The 11962-nt window shown below is 40.6% G+C and overlaps 2 protein-coding genes across 2 annotated transcripts in view; one reads left to right on the forward strand and one right to left on the reverse strand.

The window, feature by feature from the left end:
• Positions 1 to 2687, forward strand: part of LOC106812018 (U4/U6.U5 small nuclear ribonucleoprotein 27 kDa protein-like) — a 5953-nt gene extending 3266 nt beyond the window's left edge. The window contains exons 4-7 of the mRNA XM_014815767.1: positions 742 to 828; positions 1104 to 1239; positions 1346 to 1407; positions 1776 to 2687. Coding sequence (XP_014671253.1) covers positions 742 to 828; positions 1104 to 1239; positions 1346 to 1407; positions 1776 to 1830 — 340 coding nt within the window. The 3' untranslated portion in view covers positions 1831 to 2687. The remainder of the gene's footprint in view (positions 1 to 741; positions 829 to 1103; positions 1240 to 1345; positions 1408 to 1775) is intronic.
• Positions 2688 to 2812: 125 nt separating this feature from the next.
• LOC106812011 (centromere protein T-like) overlaps positions 2813 to 11962 on the reverse strand; it is a 10197-nt gene continuing 1047 nt past the window's right edge. Inside the window, exons 2-8 of the mRNA XM_014815763.1 lie at positions 11183 to 11347; positions 10675 to 10892; positions 10280 to 10396; positions 9984 to 10120; positions 9392 to 9588; positions 7789 to 7792; positions 2813 to 4113 (exon numbers count right to left, since the gene is read on the reverse strand). Of these exons, the coding sequence (XP_014671249.1) occupies positions 3157 to 4113; positions 7789 to 7792; positions 9392 to 9588; positions 9984 to 10120; positions 10280 to 10396; positions 10675 to 10892; positions 11183 to 11347 (1795 nt within the window). The 3' untranslated portion in view covers positions 2813 to 3156. The remainder of the gene's footprint in view (positions 4114 to 7788; positions 7793 to 9391; positions 9589 to 9983; positions 10121 to 10279; positions 10397 to 10674; positions 10893 to 11182; positions 11348 to 11962) is intronic.

Here is an 11962-nt window from a genome sequence, read left to right on the forward strand (position 1 = left end):
GCCCTGGAAAAAGGGGGCTACTTTTTCATTCCGGGGCTCTTTTTGCAAACCCCCCCAAAATTTCAGAAAAAAATTAATTTTTTCACTGCGTTAGTAGCTGCCTTTTGTTTCAAGTTCAGCGGACATTACATTTGGTTTGCTGGCAACAGAATGGATAATCGTGTCGTATGTTTTAGTCTGTATCTCCGGATTGCGGGTGTATACGAGGAAACGATTTCGCACGATGCTAGGCGAATGTACTGTGTACGATTTGAGTTGGTTGAGTTACGCGTAGTAAATCGTAGGTATTCTAAGGCTAGTAAATGACGAATTTCCCTTGTTTATTGAAGTCACACTCCTTCCCTATTATCTACTCCTGGTAATATAAATCACGCAGCTTATTATGAGCTACAGTGGTCCTTGCTTTATCAGTCCTCAGGTAAAAGGGTGTGTTGATTAAAATGACTTGTGTCTTTGAAAAACAATCATTATACACATTGTAATCCGATAAAGAGGATAGGACCTTGGTTAAACAAAACAATTGCTGCATAACAAATTTTCTTCTTTTTGTAAACATTATAAAACAATCCTAAACTGACAATACAGCTTTTCAGCAGATTTTTAACATAGAGTTCACAAGATGCTATTATTTTTTATTATTATTATAAATTATTGAGGGTAATTAACTAAAAGTGGGTTTCACAGCTGAATCCTAAGAAACCTTTGACGTACATATACATTTATATTGTAAATGTTTTACAGGTCTCCCATACCATCAAAGAATGGCCCCTCAGTATCTCCTACTCCTAACCGAGGATGGTTCAAGGAATCAGCTAACACAAGCTCAGAGTTAGTATATAAATTGCTAAATTCAGATTCTACCCACACATTAAATTGGTCATGAGGGTGTTTTATAAAGCCCCCATCATATACGGAAGTGATATTTTACATTGTGTTTTTTTTAAGTCTTCATTTTCTTTCAAAAGTTCCAACATGTGTGAAGCTAATTTCAAATATTTACATAATTAGTAACCAGTGCAAATGTATTATGAATTGTTTTACATGTGAGGTTAATCACTTGTATATTTCACCTCAATCAAAACACTGTTCCTGTAATATACCAGGTCTACTGATGCACCAGAAGTGATAGTACTGGATGAAACACCTGTTGAAATCACTGCAACAGATTTAGGTGGAAAGACTGAAGATGAAATTGCCATGATGAAGGTTATGGGATTTGGAACGTTTGACACTACTAAGGTAATATATTATGTAGTGTTATATTAGGCAGCATCTTCAATCAAATACAACTATTGAATGCAGGTATATATCTATATAATTGTGACCTATGTACTATTTCGTTCAGGGAAAGAAGATGAATGGAAATGATATATATGCATCAAACCTTATACAGAAAAGAAAATATAGGTAAGTCGTCAAGTAGCAGTGTTGTTTAAATTCTATAAGTTAGTTATGAACTATTTTAGAACACGTGTAATTTTCTGTATTAGAGAATATTGTTTTTCTTATAATGACCTACTATCATTTCAGGTTACTAGAGAAATACATAAAACTAAATATAATTGACTGTTTTGAAAACCATGGATTATTTTTAATAATCTAGAGAGAGAATGACTTGGTTCTATTTAAATATTTCAATTCATTGTGTGAGGAGAGAAAATAGCAATTTTCAGCTTTAAAGCAAGAAACTGTTGAAGGTACATACAGCGCATGCTAATGTATCATCTTCGAGAAATTTCTAGTATAACAGATTATAATTGCACCTTGTGTTACAGGCAATACATGAACAGAAAAGGAGGTTTTAACAGACCTTTGGATTTCGTGACCTAACTCATCAAGCAAGCTGGCCCCGATTCTTCTCTGGCTTCACATGTTGTCATTTAAACCTAATGTTTACATCAGCTTATAGGTTTTGACAGAATGTACACAAGTAATGTGATATTCTTTTTACACAGTTTGTTTTAGACTGTGGTTCATATCAACAGCTTTCTGATAAGCACACTCTATAAATATCATTAAATTAAACGATAATATTTGTATTCTCTGTGGTGATCCTCTGAATAGTTACTTAGAAGTAAATGCTCGCAAACATTACTGAACAGAAGAACTACAGAAAAGTTATAGTTTCAGGTAATATAAGATCTCAATAACTTACGTTGAAATAAACGTTCTTGTCATAATTGAGGTTGCATGGTTATAACCTGCTGAAAACATATTTGAGCTTGTGGAATGGCCTTTTCTTTCAAACTCAACTATAGATCTTGCACCAGTTTAAGCTACGTTCCCCACGTTTGGAATATACTACCAGTTAGAAAATACACCCTCGAGTGTGGTCAAGGGTGATCAATGGTAAATGGACAGCTTTGACTTATTGTTGAGAACATTGGCTGATGTAATGGGAATTTTTACTTGCCATTCAGTGAAAGGAGCAATATAAAATAACTGCAAGGAAGCAGTGTGTGAAATGTTTGCATACTGAATGAAAAGGGGTTTGATCCTGCTGTGTGTGGTTTATCAGACCCCTCGCCCTAAAAGTATATATTGTTATCTGGCAAAACATTGTGTATACTGTAGTTTGTATTAGTAGCAGTAGTAGTCATAGCTGTAGAAGATTATCATGACTGTGCTTGCAATCATAAATGGCTTACTGTTGAAAATATAATACCTTACACGTTGTGTAAAATATACTTTGATTCTTTACATTGTCTCTAATACTCTTAGATTATAAATTGAGATTAAAACAGGATTTTTCCCAGTTTTTGCATGGTACATGTACTAGAGTATTTGTAAAATTTGACAGGAGAAAAATGGATGGAGATTAGAAACTGGTTTATTGCGCTAGGAAATCAAAATGGTTAAGTAAAAGATTTAATAAGCTTTCATCAATAAGAAAAGTAGGTACGATTTTGGCTGTGACAATTATTTACAGCTTTAATATCATACCCTATAATGACTACACAGCATAAACGATAAATGGATATCAGTTTAATATAATAATATAGTTCTTATAGTCTACATAAAAAAAACTCTAGGCAATTAAACTTTCAAGTTACGTACAAATAGTATTGACAGCACTCAATTTACCACACTTGTTGGTTTTGACACGAGTTAAGATAGAAACGTCTGCCTTCCTGAGCTTGTCGTTCCTCGAGATTTTCACTTGCCCACCGCGTTCCTTTTCCGGCCGGCGTTGCGGGATTGCGCGCAGGGCAGCAGCAGACGCCGATACTCGAGCGGCAGGTGCTTCTCGACGAGGCTGCTGAAGCAGACCTTGTCGTTGATGAAGCCCTGCCTCTTCATCAGCAGCTCCACATCCTCCACCTGGATCGTGTGGCGGCCGGCGTGCCGCGCGTACGCGTACAGGTCCGCCGACAGGGACACGAAGAAGTTCCTCTCGCACTTCAGCACCTCCTCCCACGCGTCGCGCGCGACCTTCCTCTGCGAGAACAGCGAGAAGAAGAACTTGGTCATGCTCACGGGAAGTTCTCCGAAGAGTTTTTGCCGCGGATTCGCGGGGCGGCGGCTCGTCGCCGGCTGCACGGCGCGCGTAGCGGATCTCCGCGGGGGCGCCTCTGCTGCATCTTCCTCGTCAGAGTCGTCCTCCGTGAAATCTTGCTCTTCGTGCGGATCGGATTCTGTCGCGCGCACCCTAGCGTCGCCTGCCTCCGCTTCTCTCAGATGCTGTCCCGCTAGCGTGGCTCGAGTCGCCCGATCGTCACCTTCCACGTGCCCGATTTCGTGTGAAATCTGCTCCGTAACCTTATGAGGTGTGAGCACTCGACTGAGTCGTCTCGGTGTCGTGACTGTTGGTTTAGAACTCTTCTTATGGCTCGTTTGCAGTCGCAGGGAGACGTTCCTTCTCTGCTGAATCTGTGGAAGTCTGGCCTCGCTACGTAACGATGCCGGCGTGAGCCGCTCACGTCCCCTCTGCTCGGCATCGACCTCATCATCGTCGTTAAGTTCTGTATGCTCCTGAGCTTCTCTATCGAGAGCCTCTGTGCTCTCGACATCACCCTCAGTTTCTTCCACTCTATCCTCAGCCTGTTCTATGTCTTCATGTGCGTGCATGCCACGGGCCTCTGAGCGTTCCACGTCATCCTCAGCATCGTCCTCGCTCTCCTCATCGCGTTCAACCTCCTCCTGAGCTTCAGTATCATAGGCTGCTACACCTGCTTCACCTTTCTCAATAATGTCCTTATCACGTACTACATCATCATTGGTTTCCTCCTCTTCATTGTCTTCTTCTTCCACATCTTCGTCCTCTTCCTCACTATTTTCAATGTGTTCCACCACACCCGCTTCGGCTTCTGTCTCATAATTTCCTCTATGTTCTTCATTGTCCTCAGTGTCTTCCCCACGTTCTGGCTGTACATCTTCCACAGTTTCTTCCTGTTCCACGTCTTCTATGTCTTCTTCTTTACGGATTTCTTCCTGCTGTACATCTTCCTCAATGTCTTCCTCAGGGATTTCCTGTTCCACATCCTCCACGTCTTCTTCCTCAAGTATGTATGACTGGGAACCTTTACTTTTAGATCGGTATTTCCCTGCAAAGAATTAAAAAAAGAAAAGAGAAAATTTATTCCGTGTCCCCTTATAGGTTTGTGAGTGCAGCTGATCTAGCTCCCCAAAGTATCTCCAGTATCTCTAGTACTATAGCCCGCGTACATTGACTGCCGCAGTCAGCGTTATCAAGCCGGTACGGGAGATCATTTGCATAATATATTCTAGATACCTATACTGGCTATAGACACATGTCTTAGCTATACTCTCTGTGAATATTGAGTTTATTGACTCACGATTAGTCAATATATTAATTATTCGCAGTGGCTGGAGGTACGGCAGCCGTCGTTCGTTGAAGCACCTTTTTGGTGTTAGCATTAGGGTTAGGGTTCTAGCTCATCTAAACTCTCAAATCGTGAATTTATTTCCCAAGGCGTTATTTCGAAATCTGGTGCCACCCGCCGCTATCTTTGTGTCGTTAAGTATGAAAGCGAATGGACTGCCGTACCTCCAGCCTCGAGACACTAAGATACGGCTGCCGTACCCGTAGCCAAGTATATTAATTATATAACTGAGGTCACGATACCCACAACGATACTCACTGCAGTGAAGCATTTCTTGCGCTGCCAGTACTTCTTGTAGAGCGCCTTCTATTATTCACATCACTGTACCTGGTCTCTGTTTCAAGGTAGTTCTTGATTAACACACGAGGTGTTTGTTTCTCCGGCTGAGTGTCTGATAGCGATGCCATTTTAGTATAAGCACTACTGGGTCAATCCTGAAAGATTAATATTTCATGTGAAGAATATGATACTATTTATTAAATCGGATGCAATGCAGTACTCTCATTATATCACTAGATACAGCCATACAGCCTTGAGACCAAATTCCTCAGAAATGTTTAAGCTAAATGTTTGGCATACACCTGGATCTACTTGCATACAAGGTACTCTTTAAATGGGAAAAAGAATGTGTCATAGCCTAAGAGACTGTAACAAGGAGACACCCTAGCCTAAGGCTGCTGTAAGAATAATAATTGTGGGGAATATAATACTAAGTAATAGGTCTTGCAATTCCTGAACATTTCTTGGAGCTAAAGATAGCCTAACATTGATCAAACTTGCAGATCAATAAACAGGTAACTAAATAAGATTAAGACTAAGTAATAGGTCTTGCAATTCCTGAAAAGCTAAAGATAGCCTAACATTGATCAAACTTGCAGATCAATAAACAGGTAACTAAATAAGATTAAGACTAAGTAATAGGTCTTGCAATTCCTGAATGTTTCTTGGGAGTTAAAGATAGCCTAGCATTGATCAAACTTACAGATCAACTTCACAGACTATGTTAGTAGTCTAAGTGAGTGGGCAGCGAGTATTCTATATATATATATTTCAATTCATCAAACAGCGCAATAGATTCAAACACAAACGTGTACGTGTACGTGTACGTGACAGCACATGGAAATTTTGCCTATTGGTCAAAATAACCCGAAATTAATAGGTAAAAAATGAAAAAATCACAGGCACATGGCACAATTCAATAATAAAACTATGGTAATTTTCTGTGATACAGACGTGGTCTTTCGATATACGACCGTTTCTTGAAGCTAAGTCAGAAAGACATAGCTCCAACTTTTTTGAGTTTGTGCAGCAGTTTGCTTTGGGGTGAGTGTGTGGGCCATTGTAGAGGAGCATTTGAACAGCATTTACGTGGAACTATTTTGCAACATAGATGACAGAGCACATAAACGTTAAGACTTTGGTAATGCATACTAGTACTTCAGTATTTGTTCATTTAAAATCAATTTATTATTGCCAATGCCTATGTCAGTGTGTGGAAATAATAGTTTTGTATTAGTAGGCCTATATTATTACTGTGAGTGTGAGTGTGACTAAGGCCATTATTATTATTAAGGCAGACTTATTATTAGACTCATTAGGGCAGACTATTATTAGTTAGCCCGATCAGGTTCTACGAGTGTTGCACGTCGTAGGAACTTATCGCCACGCAGTGAGAAGCAAGAAGGTAACTTGCAGCTAATTAGTGAGTATTAAGCTGGGTTTACACAACCGACTTTATGTTGGCGAATTGGCGAGTTGGACCAACTTACTATTCGCCAACTCCAAGTTGGCGCAAATAGACCATGTTCTAATCTCCCAACTAGTTGCTATCGATCAGTTGGTCGTGCAACTTTTGCGTTTGCCGATTGTCGGTTGTTTAGTTGGAAAGTTGGTCCAATTCGCCAATACAAAGTTGGTAACTAGTGTAAACCCAGCTTTACTATGACCACAGGCCCTTGGAGGCTCAAGTTCAAGCTCTTTAATCTTCTTGAGTAACTTTAATCCTGAAACTTGAAACTTGAACCTCCAAGGGCCTGTCTAGTAGTTGTACATTGTAGTTTGTACTTTTATAATTATACTTATAGTACACTGACACTGTATTACTCGGACTCCATCACATGTATTGTAAGATGACACACTCAGACACTTACACTGTCACACATACCGTAGCCCGACGAAGCTGTGCGACTGATTGTCTATACAGGGGCTTAATTCTCACCCTAGTGTAATCTATGGTCTTCTAACCCTAGCAAGACCGTTTCTTGGAGCTAAAGACTAGTAGTAGTACACATAGGCCTACACTGATACAGACTAGGCAAGTAATGCTGATCCGGAATTAAGAAATGTGTTTGTAGCGGCAGACCTCACCAGGGATCAGAGGAGCAAAGAATACGAACTGAGAACTGAGCTCAAACATAGGCAATCGCTGGGTCAGGACGTGATCATCAGCAAGGGTGCTATTGTGCCTAGACCGGCAAAAAAGTAGTTGAGCATGTACATAAGGAGCTTTTAAACACACCTGTTCACAATGTTACTGTTTCAGAGTTAAATGTTGAGTTACCTGCACAGTTTACTGCACCTGCACAACCGGCTCCGAAATATTTTAAATGTCTGTTTGCTAATGCAAGAAGTTTGATTCACAAGATGAGCGAATTAGAGACACTAGCAAGTGACTACGAGTACGAACCAGACATTATCAGTATATTGTCGAAACCTGGGGCACGGACAAAGCAACTGACCAGGTATTTACAATCCCAGGTTACACGCTATATCGTCGAAACAGAGGTAGTAGAGGTGGTGGTGTTATTATATATATTGTCGTGACTGTTATCAGACGATCGCTCGGCCAGACTTGACAAACAGTGGACACGAGGAAAGTTTATGGATAGAGTTTGTGCTCCCCAAATCTCGCTTACTGGTTGGATCAGTGTACAGGAGTATGGAGACGGACATCAATGATGCCAGATTTATAGAATTATTGAAGCGAGCATACTCAGAGGGCAAGCCCATGTGTGTTATGGGGGATTTTAACTATAGTCATAGTGAAATAGACTGGGCTACTCTAAGCGGTGATAGACGCGGCACTGAATTCATTGACTTAGTTCAAGACTGCTTTATGACGCAGCATGTTGATAACCCTACCAGAGGTCCAGAGGAGACAGTATACTGGATCTAGTGTTGACAACAGAACCGCCTCTAGTAGAGACCCTACAAGTAAAAGAACATTTGAACAACAGTGACCACAGTATAGTTACATGTGACCTGGTTGTCGAAGTAAACGTTCCGACCAACCACATGGAGGTTTACAACTTGAATAAGGGGAACTATGACAAACTGAGAGCTGACCTTAGTATTGACTGGAAGTCTGAGTTAAGCGGGGATGCAGACGACTGCTGGGTTGTTCACCAGGAAACTGCATTTGGCAATGGAGACGAATATATCCCCAAGAGAGTGTGTCGCAGTAAGACAAACCCATTATGGGTTACTAGAACTGTTAGGAAAGCATGCCGACAGAAAAGTAAACAGTGGAGGAGATATATAAACTTTCCGGTACGTAATGCTATCATCAGTGATTTCGTAAACACGGACGCTCGTGATAAGGAACTTTTTGTCAGGGCTGTCCATGTGCGTCCGTGATTATAGTACGTGTGTTTTACTCCATTTCCATGTTTAGTCCGTGGCCGTGGTTACACAGCTGACACCTCCATTTCATCTGGCGTCCAAAACATACGGATACGGGCCGCACAAATGTTTACTTTATCAGCGACTTATCGCTTGACAGTTGACTCCTGCCCTGGATGACATTTACGGCACGTAAATGAATATCAACAACCGATTTCAAGTCTTGCTTGTAGTTGTAATGTAACCAGCAGTGATATTGGACAAACGAATACGCGTTAAGCTATATTAAAGGTTACTAGCTCCAAGAAACGGTATCGCTAGGGTTAGGATACCGTTGTATAGACAATCCGTCGCACAGCCTGGTCGGGCTATAAGGTTACGTACTTATTAACTACATAACGTCACAAGGTCAAGTGCCAGTTAGGGGCCTACTCTAGCATTCGTCAACATTGCATAATCAATGGGCTTATTAATAATAATATTATGCCTTTAATAAGTTATAGTATACCTGTCATCCCACGATTTACTATATCGCTGTATCATTTAATAAATTTTTGAAAACGTATATTGATCACCTTATTCCATAACTACAATAACGATATCTAGTATCACTAGTATTAGTAGTAATCATCAACAAACAAACTTTGGTTTTGGCGCTGTTTGGACGCTCGTCCGAAATTGGACGCTCCCAAGTGCGCATGCGCGCAAGCGCCTCTTGTTTTGCAAGGGCGCATGCCCAGTATGCGCAGTAGTCATCTGCGCATCTCGCCCCTCGAAACGGTAGCAATAAACAAGCATGGCGTACAACCACTGATCTCTATAATATAATTATAGATGATTATATCAGGAGTTAATAAAGACAAATTTTGTCTTTATTAACTCCTGATTATATATAATTATATATGATTATATTATAGAGATCAGTATTCCCTTCCTGTTCCTCATCCTCAGCTTCTTCCTCGAGGTTCCCTTCCTGTTCAACAAATGCTTCCGTTTCCTTCTCACCATCTTCTTCGACTGTTGCCAGCTGCTCTACTCTGCTCGTCTGCGCTCTTTCTTCTGCTCGTGACATCGTACTTTCTTTGCCCGCGTTCACATCACCATCACCTCTACCCTGATCCACCTGCACCATAACGTTTAAACGTCAGTAAACACCATCAGTACCACGTCACAGTAGCAGTAGATTAGTTACCTAACAACATCAAGCTAAAAAGACGCTTGTTTTGTGTAACCAGGCCAACCAGAACCTTTCTTTGTATTATTTTTTAATTATTTTATGGAGCTGTTTAATCTCTTCAGTTACACATGATTGGCACAGTGACTTTAGAATTACCAAGACATGCCATCCATCTCCTGACTAGAAACTTAATTAATGTTTACCTTGACATGAATATTACTAGGAAATTGCCCAGTACTAATACTACTAACAGTACTACAGTAGAATAATAGATAAATTCAATAGAAAATTTAAAAAGTGTAAGTTTAAAAGTGTAGTATATGCACTGGCAGCAAACACACCTTGTGCACCTCTGATGGCTGCTGTTGTCTCATCTTGCCAACTTCCACTGCTGGCGACTTCCTAGCTTTGTAGCTCTTGTCGAAAAAAGCAGTCATGTCACCATCAGTGAGGTGTGATTCTGATACTGATAGCAGTTCTGTAATATGACATCATGGTTATCAAAATAAAGTCTACATGTACAACTTTTCACCATCAATTCAACTAATGAAAGAGTAATTTGTTTAAAACAACTGAAGCAGAGGCTAATACCAGGCAAGCACTGATTTTGTCACGGCTATTTCACAGCTCAGCTCACCTGTTGTCCTATTCATATCAAAATTCCAGACACGCTTGGCCTTTGGCTGAAAGGGCTTAACAGACTGTATCTGTTTAAGCATGGAAGCCACCTCCTCTGCACTCTTGTGTGGAACAACTGAGGCAGAAGAGCAAATACAGAACTCACATACAAAAGGCTGTCACTATCATATTTAACACTCACTCAAATTCACTGCATAGTTTCAGGTTTACCAAACGTCTCTTTTAAACACCTGTTAAACTGCACAGGGATATATCTAACACACAACCAACCAACTGTTCAGCACTGGACAAAAATATCAATATTTTATTTTGTGGTTATTTAAGGTGTAAACCTCAAACGATGATAATATCAAATTATAATTTATTTAAAATAATCGTTAAACATTTTAATACCCGTTTTCTTGAACTTGGAGAAGCGGACATGAGGAGGTATAGGTGGCAGCGCAGATTCTTTTTCCGTGGGCTCTCGGACAACCGGCGTTTCCACATCAGCATTAGCTATGAAGTTAGCAATCATCGTTCGTGGCGTCTCGCGACATGACAGGGAAAGCAACGAAGTGTTACTGCTGCTAGCCGCTAGTGACGACCTGCGGAGATCCGAAGGTTCTGACCTGCATGCACGCAAACACACATTTAGTGCGCCATCATTGCTCCCAATACTTAAATACAGCCAAACCAGTGTTAACATTCATATCATAGCATACTATAGAATAGCCATAGTAAATATTAACGAGCGCGTCATTTTGATTGAGGGAATCTAACAGATTCCCTGCCCGAAAAAAAAGGGAGTCCTTAGCGATATAAGGAAGTCTACAGTCCCACGTTGAAGACTGATGATAACAATACCACACGCACGTGGATATTTTACAGATTCAGTATGCCATCGGAGGTAGGAGGTTACCTGCGTTTCTTCGCGTGCTTGACTGGCAAAGCTGACTTGTTGACAGGAGCAATCGCGACATATTGTTGTATCGCTGTCCGTGGAGTTATAATCTCTTGCTCATCATCATCTAACAACTGACTGGTCATGCTTTTGCGCTTCCTTCCGCTTCGTAGTACCATCTCCCTAAAATGGAGTTTACAAGTTTAGCAACTGTGCAGAGGTGGACGAGAAATTGGAATCCAATAGTAGTGTACTATGAAGAAATCCTGCAACGGCAATAATGGCATAGAGTAGACTATCGCATGCAATCTAGTATTTCTTCCTGCTCTACATCTTCCTCAGGGATTTCTTCCTGCTCTACATCTTCCTCCGTGTCTTCCTCAGGGATTTCNAGTGGAAACAGATCTTGTGGACAACCTCATCTGGTACTTCGTTCCCGTTATGAATCCAGAGGGATACGTTTACACGCACGAAAAGGTGCATGCGGCAGACGCGGAGAAAAGCATGCAGATAATCTATTTACTATACACTACGTTATGCAGCAATTCTATACACTAACATACTATATATACCTACTATGTGTGCTATTAAGAGCTATTAATACCTGTATTGTTTTTTGTTTTTATGCGAAACTGAGATTTCCGCTACCCAATCAGGAGCCTTTCATCATGCTCCCGAAATGCGCGAAGAAACTTTCTATCGCCCGCTAATGCTCGATGCGATGTGTATTTAATATAGATTCTATGAGATAACACAATATATATATGTATGTACATATATGTGTGTGTGTATATAATA

The sequence above is a fragment of the Priapulus caudatus genome, unplaced genomic scaffold (genome assembly GCF_000485595.1).
Source record: "Priapulus caudatus unplaced genomic scaffold, Priapulus_caudatus-5.0.1 Scaffold600, whole genome shotgun sequence".
Taxonomy (NCBI): Eukaryota; Metazoa; Priapulida; class Priapulimorpha; order Priapulimorphida; family Priapulidae; genus Priapulus; species Priapulus caudatus.